Raw genomic sequence first — 14464 nt, forward strand, 5'->3', positions numbered from 1 at the left:
ACGGGTATATTGCTTTAAGAGAGACATTGGCAAGTGGTGTTGGTGGTGTGTGTGTGTGTGTTGGAGATTACATGGGTTCTAGAGTGTCCAAGCTAGAAGGGGGTTGGAAATGGAATTCAGAGACCATCCTCTGGTGTTTGGAGTCTGAAACAACACAAAGTACACTGTGTTCAAGGCCTGGGTCCACCAAATGCCTAACTGTGTGGCCTCAAGCCAACTGTTTCACATCCCTAGACCTCAGTTTTCACATATGCAAAACGGGAATAATTCCAGCCTAGCCCAAGGAATTGAGAGCCAAATGAGAAGGTCAGACAGAGTTCTACCTGCTAAGGGATTATTTAAATTATTCAAGGTGGAAAACTGAGGCCCAGGGAGGACAAACGCTTTGTCAGATGTCACACAGAGAGTCAGGGATGGAGTTGCAGTTAGAACCTAGGACTCCTGCTCTTAGTTCACGGTGTCTTTTCCCAGGGCTGGTGAATGTATGTGCTGAGCCTGTCTTTCCTGCTGTTTGTCTCTGGACAGAAAGCAGGATGTGGGGTGAAGGGTGAAAGGGAGACGCAGGAGGAGGGGGGAGGAAGGCCCCAGAGCACGCCGGGGCTGTGATAAAAAAATACAAACCCCGCGACACCCCTCCCCCGCCCCGCCCCACCCCTGAAGTCCGGGCTGCAAAGAGCCAAGTCCAAGTCCAAGACAGCTTCTCTGGCTGCAAACCCAGGTCGAGCCGGCTCAAGCTGTAGTCGTTCCGCCAGCCGCCAGGGGACGCGCCTGCCCATCTTGGCCCGAGCTAGCGGTCCGCTGTCAGTCCAGCCGCCAAGGGCGTGGCGCCGGGGAGGGCGCGGGGCAGAAGCTACCCTGACCTGGAGGAAACAAAGGCGGGTTGGGGGTTACGGAGTAGAGTCCAAAGGTACGGAGGCGGAGAGACCCGACTGCCTTCTCTCCTCCTCCCTCCGCTTCTTTCCCCCAACACTAACATCCCAGGCCCCCCACCTACCCTGCTAGGAGCCGTTGACTCACGTGTATAGAGGCTGCAGTTGTAAATGCGACGTCTTCTGGGGCGCCTGGTAACCGTAGGAGTCAAAGCCACCGATGAAGTCAACTGCGGATGGGGAAGTGGGGCATGATTAGGGGTGTGTCTGGGGGGAAGGTAAGGTATAGGAATCTGGGTCCTGATAGGGAAGACAGAAGGTGCAGGACCCCTATCCCCTGGAACAGAAGCCAGAGAAGCCAGGGGTGGCGTGGCTCTGAGGGCCAGACCCCAAACAGGGCCTTATAAGCGAGGCTTTGAGGCCAGATCCTGAGGGATGAGCCTATGAGGGCCGGGACTCCGAGGAGCCGAACCACGTGTGGGTCAACGCCCTGAGAGGGTGGAGTCTGAAGGGCGGGACGGGCTTATCAGGGAGAAGGCCCTTGGGGGCGGGGTGGAGAGAGATTGGAAAGGGGCTGGCCAGGCAGAGGTGGGGTTTGCAGAGCCCCTCAGACGGGCAGAGCCTAAGTGGGGAGGATATGGGGCGGTATTGGGGCCATGGAAGGGGTCCCTGGACGTTGGGCCCTAGCCCACAATGGGCTGGCTATGCAGAGTTCCACTCACTCCTGCCACCTTTGGTCTCCCCACAGAGGGTCCCCTGGGCCAACCACGGGTCCCTCCCGCCGCAGCCCGTTCGGGCCCCTGTCCAAGGTGCTGAAGGCGCTAGGTGGCGGGCTGCCAAGCCTCCCCATTTCCCTAGGGGCTCCACACTCACAGCTGTCCTCCTCCTCCAGGAACACTTTGCTCACGTAGCAGGCGAACACGAAGCCGAACAGCTGGGGGGAGGGACAGCACGTCAAGGGGGGTAAGGAGAAGAAAGCCTCTCCTTGACTCCTGCCAGGTCCTTTCCACCTGGCTGGGGGACGGGGTGTCAGGATGAAGGCAAACCCCTAACAACTTCAAGTTAGACGACTGCACCTTAAAGTCAAACATACCTGGTTCCATTCTCTGTTCTGAGAGTGTAAATTTGGACAGGTAATTACTTCACCTTCTTGGGCCTCAGCTTTCCAGATGGACTTGGGCAATATGGCATTGGGTTGCTGAGAGGATTATGTGGCATTATGTGTATAAAGTGCCCAGAACAGGGCTGGCCCAGGGTACCTCTTCTAGAAACATGAACTATTATTATTTTGGAACCATTTTCACATTTTACAGGCACTTCCTTATTTTATTCTGAAAACTCATATGAGATGGGTATTGTCATTCCTCTTTCCAAACAAGGAAACAAACTTGGAGAGGGCAAGTGACTTGTCCAAGGTCACACCTCAGGAGTACTGGAGATTCAAACCCAGGAATGACTCATTATTGGATGCATCATCCTATTCCTTCATCTCCTCACTCCCTGCATGGGCACTGCAGCAGGGGTGAAGGGAGGTGGTACAAGGTATGGACACAGGCCTGGGCAGGACAGGAGGGCTGGAAGGCCCAGATTCATCCCTTTCTTAACCAGAGCTTGACAAAGGGCCTGGAGTGGGAGCTTCCACCTCTGGGGGGTGTGTTTGTGTGAGATAGCAGGACAGGAGGACTCACTGCCAGGAAGATCTGCAGGGCACTGCTGAGTGCCTCAATGTAGGGATAGTCAAGCAGGCAGCCAGTGACGGAGATGACATGGTGGTCCTCCATGGCCAGGCGGGAGTTCAGGACAGGTGTCACCAGGCAGCCTGGACCGTTCTCCATCCACCAGGAACGGTGCAGGGATGTGTTGAAGGTCATGATGAAGTCCCGGTCCTGGGGGCAGAGGGGCCTGGGATACTGAGCAAGGAGGAGAGAGGGATACTCCCCAGGTTTCGGGAGACCCTCTGTAAGGCCTACTTCACACCTGGACTGTTACAGCAGGCTTCTTGCCTGGCCTGATTGTGAAGGGCAGGGAAGTCTGCATCTGTAAGTCCAAATTTGGCCAGTAGGTGGCGCTCGATGACCGTGTAGGCATCATTTTTCTATCGCTGGGAAGGAAGGGGCAGGCGCTAACCTACAGGGATCCCCGAATTTCAGGGCTGGATGGGGCATTAACAGTGACAGGGTCAAATTTCCCACTCACTGGTGTAATCTTCAGTATAGGCCCTTTCACGGCTCATTTCGCCTCTCTACTGCTCTCCCTGCGTTTGACACTGGGCAAACACCTCATTTCTTTGATCCTGGGTCTCTCCATTTATTAAATGGAGATGCGGCTAACTTAAACCAAAAGTTCTTAACCAGGGGTGTGTGTCCATTTATTCATCAATTCACTCACTCACTCAGCTAACAAATATTCACTGTGTGCTGATCAGTTGCCAACCACTTAGTGTATGATATCATTTCACCCTCTTAGCAACCACATAAAGTTGGGGTTGAAATTATCTCCACTTGATAGATGAATAAACAGAAGCTCAGAGAGGTTAAGCCACTTGCCCAGGAAGGAAATGTTAGAGCTAGGATTTGAATCTAGCAGGGTCAGACTACAACGCCAATGCTCTTACTCACATATTTTTGCCTCCCTTAACTCTGAAAAGCTCTCCTGGGCTTGTTCTTCTCCAAGCTAAATTCTCTCTGTCTTCAATAGTTCTTCATGTGGTATAAACCAAACCCATCGCTGTCGACTTTGATTCATAGCAGCCGGACAGGACAGAGTGGAACCACCCCACAGCCTTTTCAAGGCTGTGATCTTTACAGAAGCAGACTGCCACATCTTTCGCCCGCGGAGCGACTGCTGGGTTCACACCAACAATCTTTTGGTTAGGAGCTCAGTGCTTAACCACGGTGCACCATGGTTCCTTCCCCATGACACAAAACCAAACTCGTTGCCCTTGAGTCGATTCCAACTCATAGCAAACCTGCAGGACAGAATAGAACTGCCCTATAGAGTTTCCAAGGAGTGGCTGGTAGATTTGAACTGCTGACCTTTTTGGTTAGCAGCCGAGCTCTTAACCACTGTGTCACCAGGGCTTCCCATACGACAGTCTGCTCAATTTTCCCTGAACAAATGCTAATTAGTCTCTTACCCTTTCACAAACTATTGATCAGAAGTGGACCCAGTTCTCTGTGGTCGAAGCAATAAAAGTGCTGTGGCACCTTTGCATCCCTTGCTCTGAACATTCTATCTCTATTAATGGGAACTAAAGGTAGCTTTCTGGGCCACCACATACTCTTGGTTTTCACTGAGCTTGTGGTCAATTGGGACCCCTGGTCCATCTTCACACAAACTTCTCTTCAGCCTTATCTGCTCCATCATTTGTTTTAAAGAAATGAACAGGAGGCCAGAAACAAAATGTTAGGCTCAGGGCTGGGGAGCACAGATTGGGTGTGTAGAGGGAAGCCTCTCCAACAGGTGATGCCCAAACCCACAGCACACTTGGAACCCTTGGGGTAGGGAATGGAAAGCTCTATCCTATGGTACCGAGAGGTCTGAAGCTTACCTGGGACAGCTGTCCAACCTCCAGGTAGAAACAGATGATAAATGCATTCCAGCCAACCCAGAGCACCAGCCAGGCTGCATACTGGGAAAAGCAGAGGTGGGATCAGGGTAGGGCCTGGGGTAATGGGGATGGGGTGCATCAATGGAGATGGAGCTCAAGGACTGAGGAGACTTTTGCAGGGGAATGATGACAAGACCTCACTTAGACTGCACTTCATAGTTTGCAAATCATTTTTACACCCACTCAGTCCTTCTAACAGCCCTGCCAGGTAGGCACTGTCCTTTCTTTAGAGATAAGTCACTGAAGTCCAGAGAGGTTTAGGTTGTCCAAGATCACACAACTGGGAAGTGTTTAGAGCTGGTGGCTAATGCTATTCACCCTGCAGAGAACACTACCCACTGGAGCACCAGTCTCTAGAACATAGCAGAATCACCTGGGGAGTTTGTTAAAAATCCATATTCTTGGGTCCCACCGCCAGACTTACGGCTTTTGAATCTCTAGCATGGAGCACGGGAGTTTTTAAAACCATCCCTAGTGGACTGTGGTGTGGATGACACTTTCAGAAACATGTTCCAGATGGTTAGAGGGCAAGGACCTTGCCTGCCTTATTCAGCACACAGCAGACACCCAGGAATAGATGGGTCGCTCAATAGCTATACGAAGTGCCTTGGAAAGTGTTGCATGTTAGGCCACAGCTGGTGGCTGAAAGTGGGATGTCAGAAAGCCTGAGGCGGAGGACAGAAATTTTCTAGAGGGGGAGGAAGGAATGGGAGACCTCGTCACTGCCTAGGAAGAAGCCTTGATTCTTGGAAGTGGTTGTGATCCTTTGGGAGAAGGTAAGTAGAAGCAGAAGTTTAAGGATGCTGGGAGCTCCAGGTTAAAACAGACAGGAAGTTATCTCACAGCCTGGTGCCCGAGTATAAACGTACAGCATCATCTCACACATGGCTGTGGCTGGTAAAGCCTGGGTATAAGGGATGAGGGAGGTGGAGGCAGGGCAATGGGTGGGGCCTGGAGAAAGGCTGGGGTGAGCAGACCATGCTGAGGCTACAAAGATGGAAAGGAAGTCACAGCCTGGGCCCTGGAAGCTCTCACTATGTCACTCCCTTCCCTCCCCTCCTTGCTCTAGAAACTATACCTGAGTGACCCAGGCCAGTTGCTGCAGCCCCAGCAATCCTTCCATCTGGTCGGCTGGAGAGGACAGGGACGGAAAGGTCTGGGAATGGCCCTTCAGTTCTCCCACATCCCAGATGTGGCCAGTTCTGGGGAGGAGAGCACCCCACCCATGGCAAAGGGCTAGGGAGGAAGAGGTCAGAGTAGCTTCGGGGGCTGGTTATTTCCACTCAAGTCCTGTGCCTGTGACTCCAGTGGCTGTCACCTGGCAGACAGTGATGTTCACAGTGGTGCCTAGGGCTTACCTGCGAACCAGAGAGAAGGGTTCTCTTATCTTAGGTGAGACAGGGCTTTGGAAGGGCCCTGTTCACCTGGCCCCTTGGAGCTTGGCCTGTGGGAGGTGGGGGGAAGCCCTAGAATGAGTATGAGTGGGCTCTGGTGACAGCATGACATTGGGTGTCATTGTTATTATGGGTGTCAAACATTTACGTAGTAAATCTACCCAAAATGCCTTTTCCCTCAAGAGAGGATCATTGAGGAATAACAGGAGCCATAGGTGACTTTAGCTGAAAACAGGAGCTTGACAGAGACCATGGGTGCCACGGCTTGGAGTGAGGAAGAAAAGCGAGGGCGCTGGGGACAAAATCTGACTCCTGGGATTGGAGTGCAGGTAGACACTGACCTCAAAGCCACACTAGCCACTCTAGACCAGATCCTCAATGAACATTAGCCAGCAGGGACAGACACTAAGTCATCCTGAATGGTCAAATCCATCATGGTAACCAGCTGACAAGAATATGCTTCTGAGAAACTAAAGATGAAGCTCATCACTGGTTCGCCTCTCACCCTGGCTTACTGGGGCAGCATGGTGATGTGGCAAGAGCTTTCCCTCTGGATCTGATGCTCTAATTCTGGCTCTGCCGCTTACTGGCTGTGTGACTTTAGGAAACCTCATGGCCTTTCTGAGCCTCAGTTTTCTCATCTGGAAAATGGAGTGGTAAGACATACCTCACAGGGCTGTTGTAAAGATGAGAAAGCATACAAAACTCTTAGCAGCATGCCTGGCACATGGTAGGCACTCACTAAATTATACATCTTGTTAATAGCCGGATTGTTTCCCTAGGAAATTCTTTAGGAAAAATACCAACCTTGTCTCTGCTGAGCAAAGATGCATTGGGGTTTGGGCATCCACCCCACCAGCTGGGCTGGAGCCAAGACAGAGCAGGAGTCTGGGTGCCTGGGGTCGGGGGCAGTTCTGGCTAGAGGAGCAGGGCGGGGTGGGTAGGAATGAGGAGAAGAGGCCAGCTTAGGGAGGAATTCGGTGAGCCGTACCAGAATGAGGTACCGGGAGCGGTACTGCACTGTGCCAAAGATGCCCAGGATGACTGCCATGATGTGTAGGAAGTTGGCTAGGATGGGGGCCCACTGGTAGCCCAGGAAGTCAAAGATCTGCCGCTCCAGTGCAGCCACCTGTGGGGAGAGAGTAGGCTGAGGTCTTGGTCACAGGGACCCCTCCTTGACCCTGTGGAGCAGGTAACATCAGTTACCACAGTGATGAGGAGCCATGGTCTGATTGTACCCAAGTCCCAAAGCTATCCCAGCCTCTGAGTACCAAAGGGATGCTGGCAGGTGGGGGCAAACCTGGGGTGGGGGGAGTGGTACAAAGTCCTGGTCATCACTTTGGGACAGACTAAAGAGATTTGTAGCCAGGGTTTAGAACACCTTCCTCTCCTCCAAGGAGGCCCTCCTCACTACCAGCTCAAGCTCTTGCACCTTCCATATGCAGCTGTCAGCCAGTGGAGTTAGGATCCAGACTCTCCTAGCCCAAGCTCAAGAGCTGAGTCCTGGCCCTGGAGGGCCCAGAGAAGTCCCTGAACCTAAGCCACCTCTTCCAAGGACCCTTTTCTGGAGGTTGCCCTGGCCCATGAATTCTTTCCATGATCCAAGGGTCACAGAGAAAGGGCTTTTCTTCACTCCCCTTCTAGGAGGGAGCTGCAGTAGATTGCAAAATTCTTCAGTCTTCGTTTCCCCATTTCCATGCTCTTTGGTAGTAAGTACTCTTCTATGCTAACTCTGTGCTTGGTCATGTGACTTGCTTTGCTTAATGGAACTTCAGTAAAGACGATGCAAGTGAAAGCTTGAAAAATGCTTGTGTATTGGAGCTTGCCCACTTGCTTCACTTACAACACAGAGACCACTTTGTGAACAAGCCAAGCTAACCTACTGGAGGATGAGAGGCTGCATGGAAGAGAGAACCAAGGCATCCCAGCTGACAGCCAGTCAACCATCAGATATGGGAGTGAGGTAATCCTAGATCATTCAGAAACCAGCCACAGACTAGAAGATTCTCCCAGCTGACCCACAGAATTATGAGCTAAATAAAACGGTTGTTTTAAACCACTAAGTTGTGCAGTGATTTGTTCTGCAGCACAAGCTGACTGATAAGGGAGTCAATCAACACCCCTTCCAAGCAGCCCATTGGTACAAACTTTCAGCTGACGCGTTTAGGAACAAAGGTGCCAAGGATACTCATTGTTTTTGACTGCTCAACACCCTGTCTTCTGGTGACAAAATGCACCTCTGTTTAGGAGATCCACCTCGCACACACTCCGTCCACGTGCCTGGGGTGGGACTGACTCCGTTTCTAGTTTCTGGGGGTGGCATGGAATCCTGGCCTCGCCAAATAATCAAAGATATTGGCCCTGAGAGTCACCCTAGATATCTGCTGGGGCAATCAGGAAAGAGATGTTCTCTAACTGCTGGGATACCTGAATGGGTATGCTGTCAGCTTGAAGCTGTTGGTGGCTGTCTTTGCCACTTCAGGGGGGCAGCCTGCCTGAGGAGGAAGCCACAACTAAGGGACAGAGAGAGAGAGTGAGGGAGCAAGAGTGAACAAGTTAGAGGAGTGTCTTTATGACATTGTTTTAGGTCCTGGATCTCGCCATGCTTAAAGCTAGTTCTCTCCACTTTTACTTCTGATTTCTGTCACTTCCAAACAAGAATCCTGACTAAAATAGAAGGACAGAGAAGAAAGTCTGGCTGGGGAAGGAGGGGGAAGGTTCCGATGAAGTCAGAAGGTCCCAGAAGCCTTTTTCCCGGCAGGGAGGCAGGAGGTAGAGCTGATGCTGCTGCACAGATGGCAAAGCTTGGGCAGAGACCAAGGAAGCTACAGACTTGGGCAAGGGGGGTGAGGGGAGCCTGGTGGTGCCAAACCCAATCCTGGCATCTACCCAGCTGGCGTCAGCCTGTCTTTTGCTAGTGACTCTCCTCCTCGGCCTCTGCAGATTGTAAAGAGCTTTCCAAGTTCACCTCTCACTGGATATTCCTTGGCAGAAAGGCAGGGTTAGGATCATTATCTTATTTTGAAGAGAAAATGAGGCTCAGAGAGGGGAAGTGACCTGCCCAAGGTCACACAGCAGGTTGGTGGCAGAGCGAGGCAGTCATTCTTCCTTTCTCTGCCACCTGTCCCATCTTGGCACAGATGTACCACCTTTCCCAGTTGGCATTGGCCTAGGAGTCAGAAGTGTGGGTTCTAGTATAAGGTCTACCACTGGCTCCTTGGTGACTTTAAGCAGGCCACCTTCCCTCTGGGTCTCAGGTTCCTCTTTCATACATAGAGGGCACTGGACCAGATGATCTCCAAGGGCCCTTCCAGCTTTGATGGCAATGGCCTGCTGACCCTGGGGGAGAAACTCCCCAGGCTGGCTAAGGGCTCACTGCCAAGGTCTCTGTGCACTGCTCCCTCTCCTGAAGGCTCCTCCTTCACTTCTGTTCTTTCCCCTTCTACCCTGACCCTAAAGCCACAGGAGCTCTGGTGGTCTGGGGTCCAGCTTGATGCTCTTGCTCAGTTGGCACCTGATCTGGGGGAGGAGGTCCCCATCAGAGGATGGAGAAGCAGACTGTGACAGAGATGCTCAGGTTCACAGTGTAGCTGGGGGGGCACCCCACCAGATATGCACACCTAATACATGACATCACCACTACCTTCCCCCGCCCCACTCAAGACCCTTCTCCGTTCCCCACGACCTCACTGACAGGCTGAGCAGCGTGGATAGTTTTTTAAAAAGGAAACTTTGGAGTCACTTAAACCCCAAGTTCAAATTCCAGCTCTGTTGTGTGACTTGGGGCAAGTCACTTTCCCTTTCTGAGCTTATTTGACTATAAACCCATTGCGGTCCAGGTGATTCCAACTCACAGCGACCCTATAGGCCAGAGTAGAACTGCCCCACAGGGTTTCCAAGGAGCGGCTGGTGGATTCGCACTGTCAACTTTTTGGTTAGCAGCTGAGCTCTTAACCACTGTGGCACCAGGGCTCAATGACTATAAATAGGGAAGATTATCCCTTTCCTGAGAAGTTGTTGTGAGACTATGGTGACATCACATAAACTAGCAGACAATTAGATTTAATAAAAACAAAAACAAAACAAAACTCACTTTCGTCAAGTTGATTTTGACTCATAGCAACCCTATAGGACAGAGTAGAAGAGTTCCATAGGGTTTTCAAGGCTGTACTCTTCATGGAAGCAGACTGCCATATTTTTCTCCTGCAGAGTAGCTGGCTGGTGGTTCAAACCGCAAACCTTTTGGTTAACGGCTGAGCACTTTAACCACTGTGCCACCAGGGATCCTTAGGCTTAGTAAATGGAGGCTAATTATTGGAAACCCTGGTGGCATAGTGGTTAAGAGCTACAGCTGCTAACCAAAAGGTCAGCAGCTCAAATCCACCTGGTCCTTCTTGGAAACCAGACGGGGCAGTTATACTGTCCTATAGGGTCGCTATGAGTCAGAATCAACTCAATGGCAATGGGTTCATTTCTTTTCATTCAATTAATAGCAGGCTTATCTAAGCTCCTTAGTTTGGCACTGAAAGCCTGCTAGGATCTGGCTCAATCCCTTACTCTGTCAGCTCCTGTCCCCAAGCAGCTGAAACGACACTTGACGTCCCACCTGCCTTTCCCTTTCCTTTTCTCCAAGTACTCCTTGGTCTCCACAGTGCAGCTCAATCTCTCCTTTTCTAGGAGGGCCTCTCTGACTGCTCTGGCCCAAAGGGATCTCTCCTTCCACTGAACATGGAGCACAGGCTGTCCGTGTGATGCTAAGGGTATCGAGCAGCCATCCTGCCATCCAGCCATCCCTCCAGCTCCCATTGACCAATGATTCATTCACGCCCCACCCACTGCCATTTATCCATCCATCAGTCCAACATCTGACATTCTCTCACCCACCAGAGGTCCTCATTTATGCATTTACAGAATGTTTGGTGTCAGGCTCTGAGCTGGCCCTGGGATGCTGAAGCAGTAAGTAAGTCCTGGTCCCCGCCCTTTGGGAACTCAGAGTCTAGTAGAGGAGATGGGTGGGACAAACCAGTGCAGTCGATGCTCTACCCAGGCCTGCACAATGCTGTCTCTCTCTCTCCAATGGTGAGTGCAGAGATAGGTTTTAAATATATCTTTTTTAAAAATTGAGATTCAGTGTCTTATACGTAACCTCAGTTCCAAAGTTATCGGTATTTTCAGTTAGAAAACGAAGTCAACTATCTCAGGGCTTCTGCAGATAATTAACAAATAAGGATAAACACAGAATATTCTTTGCATGTTGCACCCGAAGAAGTGGCTTTCCTTGCAGCCTTCCTGAGTGACTCTGTTTCTCTTCTCTCATCCCGTTTTTCTAGGGCCCAAAGGTGGGGCTGGTGCTCCCTGGGGTCCCAAGCTGCTTGCAGAACTGTACAGCCCTGTGTCCCTGAGGCTTCGGCCCTGTGGTTATACCACCCTCTTCCCTGCTGCTCTCGGCATCCTCTGGCTTCCAGGTCATGCCTCTCTTTGAAAATGGGTTTGGCCCCTATATTATCCTGGTTGACTTCCACATCAAGGAGCCACCCCATCCGGCACCTTGACCTCCCGGTCTCAAAAACTCCTTCTCTACCATGACCTTCCCCTCTATTCCTCCTTATCGGTGGCCATCTCCTGGGCTGTGTCATCAACCGTAGCTGCTCTGCCTCCAAACCCTCAGTTCGATAGGCCCCTCTCCGACCACCCCAGCTCACTTGCCAGCATCCTTCATGATGATGGCTATAGTCTTGGGCATCAGGTTCCCCACCTCCGCCCCTCTGCTTTTTCTCATTCTGCAGACCTCTCCTTTCTTCACATCCCAACTCACCCTGCTGGAATCCCAGGACCCCTTACTTCAGGAGTGCCCTGAGCTTTGTCCAGAGCCTAAACTCCCTTGTGCCTCTGCCTTTTCATCACATCTGTCAGGAAAACCCACACCTGGATAAATCCAATTGTTTGTTTTCCCAGTGCCTGCAAAGAAGCCAAGTGTTGCTGGAGAAAGTCACTTCACGGGGTGGACTGAGTCCCCATAAACCCATAATTATTGACTTCAAGAGGATCCCCAATATCCTACCAGGTTTCTTTGGGAAACTCACTCTCTTAATGGCTATTTCAGATCTTCTCATTGTCCTCAATCCTCCCCCGCTCCAGCCACTGATGACCTAGTCTCCCTCCCAAAACATTTGTTGCTGTTGCTAAATGCCATTGAGTAGGCCCCCAACTCATAGCCACCCCATGCACAATTAGATCAAACCGTTGTGATCCACAGGGTTTTCATTGGCTGATTTTTTTGAAAGTAGATTGCCAGGTCATTCTTCCTAGTCCATCTTAGTCTAGAAGCTTTGCTGAAATCTGTTCAGCATCTTAGCAACATACAACAAGCTTCTGCTGACAGATGGGTGGTGGATGCACATGAGATATAAGGCGCGTTGGCTGGGAATTGAACCCGGGTCTCCAGCATGGAAGACGCTCTTTCCTCCTGTCTTCTCAGGAGCTCACACTATCTACCAACCCTTCTCTACTATAAGCCCAACTTCTCCCTCTTCCTGGGATCCTTTCTTCTGGCCCTAAACACCCACAAGAGTCTCCCACTTAAAAAAAAAAAAAAAAAGCCCTTCATTCCCCTTCAGCTAATGTTTTACTTCTCTCAACACTCTCACATCTAAAACTGTAAAAGGTCTCCAGAACTTCACCTGCCACTCACTCTGCCCACTATAATGTGGTTTTCTGCTCGGCCACTGAAACGGTCCTTGGTGAGGTCACCAGCGACCTCCCAGTCACTAATCCAGCAGATAAGTTTCAGTCCTCATTTCCTTGTCTCACCTGACCTCGGGTGCTCTCTCCCCTGCTGGCAACACTGTCTTCTTCAGCTTCTGGAGGCAGGATGGCCCAATGGGCAATAGACTCCATCTGCCTGGGTTAGAATCCTGGTGCCACTGGCTATTATACAACTCTGGACAAGTCATTTAACCTCCCTGTGCCTCAGTTTCCTTGCCAACAAAATGGGGATGATTCGCAGTGCCTCCTTGTTATGGATTGAATTGTGTCTCCCCAAAATGTGTGTCAACTTAGCTAGGCCATGATTCTCAGTATTGTCTGGTTGTCCTTCATTTTGCAATCTGATGGAATTATGCTATGTGTTATAAATCCTAACTTCTATGATGTTAATGAGGCAGGAATGAGGCAGGATTAGAGGCAGTTATATTAATAAGGCAGGACACAATCTATAGGGTTAGGCTGTATCTTGAGTCAATCTCTTTTGAGATACAAAAGAGAGACTCGAGCAGAGAGGAGTAGGACTTCATACCACCAAGAAAGAAGAACCAGGAGCAAAGCATGTCCTTTGGACCCAAGGTCCCTGAGCCAAGAAACTCCTAGACACAAGGGAAGATTGATGACAAGGACCTTCCCCCAGGGCCAACAGAGAGAGAAAGGCTTCCCCGGGAGCTAGTGCCCTGAACTCAGACGTCTAGCCTCCTAGACTGTTAGAGAATAAATTTCTGTTTGTTAAAGCCATCCACTTGTGGAATTTCTGTTATAGCAGCACTAGATGACTGAGATACTCCCTCATAGGGTTATTAGGAGAGTCAGCCTGATATAAAATTTTATTCCTCCGCAGCACTCCCTGACTTCCCCTCCCTACTCAACTTTTTTCCATGGCCTCCGTCATTGACTAACGTGCCACCTATGCTGTATTTCCCATCTGTCTCCTGCATTAGAAGGCAGGCTCCTTGAGGGCAGGGAGTCCTGCCTACGCTGCTAACTGCTGTATTTCCCGTGGCGAGAGCAGTGCTCGGCACACTGCAGGTGCTAAAAACTAAACTCATTCTCTGCCCTCCCTGGCCCCTCTTGTGATTCTGGTGCAGCTCAACCTTGGCTGCAGCCCAGGGCCCTAAATATTAGAGTCCCTCAAAGCCACATCCTGGCCCCTTCATGTTCCACACATCCCAGGAAATGCATCCTAGGAAACCTGGCCACTTGCTCGCTCATGCTTCAGCCTCAAGCCCCTGTATAACCAACTACCCAGTTGGATGTCATAAACTCAATACTCCCAAACCTGGTCGATTTCCATGTTTTGGGCCCACATCCACCTTGTTGTATGAGCTAGAAAACCACACCTAAACTTTAGGTCCTGGTCTCCTCCCTGCTCCCTTACCCCCATGACCAGTCTGTCATCAAGCCCTGGCTCTTTGATCTTCTAAATCTCACACCTGGCCACTTTTCTCCATCCACCTTCATCCTCGCCTGGCTGACTGCAATGCCTGCCTCCTCCCCCCAGTCCACTTCAGCCTAACCAGCCCCTCTCCTCTCCAGAGTGAGGCCTCCATGGGGCTCCCCTGCTACCCCTCCCCCTGCCTTCAGCTCCCTGCCCCCACCCCTTATTATTTATTTATCGGGTAGCTGCCAGCTGAGGGGGATGCGGTTGCCATGGGAACCTTCAGCCCCGAGTCAGGGCTGCCTCTGTTCTCAGTAGGATGCTCTTGTCTGTCTAGACGCCAACCCCAGGAGCCCAACACAAGGTGGGGGGCGGGGGGGGTAAGGGATGAACAATGCAGATGGGACCACCCCAGCTCCAGGAAGCTGGCTGTGGAGAGGGCGGGGAG

General features: G+C 51.2%; 1 protein-coding gene across 2 annotated transcripts in view; it reads right to left on the reverse strand.

Moving 5' to 3' along the window:
* Positions 1-659: 659 nt before the first annotated feature.
* Positions 660-14464, reverse strand: part of NKAIN1 (sodium/potassium transporting ATPase interacting 1) — a 53814-nt gene continuing 40009 nt past the window's right edge. The window contains exons 2-7 of one of the 2 annotated variants that reach the window (XM_049878551.1): positions 6865-7002; positions 4420-4500; positions 2558-2755; positions 1743-1803; positions 1018-1099; positions 660-860 (exon numbers count right to left, since the gene is read on the reverse strand). In XM_049878551.1, coding sequence (XP_049734508.1) covers positions 851-860; positions 1018-1099; positions 1743-1803; positions 2558-2755; positions 4420-4500; positions 6865-7002 — 570 coding nt within the window. In that variant the 3' untranslated portion in view covers positions 660-850. Of the gene's footprint in view, positions 861-1017; positions 1100-1742; positions 1804-2557; positions 2772-4419; positions 4501-6680; positions 6739-6864; positions 7003-14464 lie in introns of those variants that run through there. The other variant, XM_049878552.1, reaches the window with a different exon arrangement.

Source organism: Elephas maximus, chromosome 3 (genome assembly GCF_024166365.1).
Source record: "Elephas maximus indicus isolate mEleMax1 chromosome 3, mEleMax1 primary haplotype, whole genome shotgun sequence".
Taxonomy (NCBI): Eukaryota; Metazoa; Chordata; class Mammalia; order Proboscidea; family Elephantidae; genus Elephas; species Elephas maximus.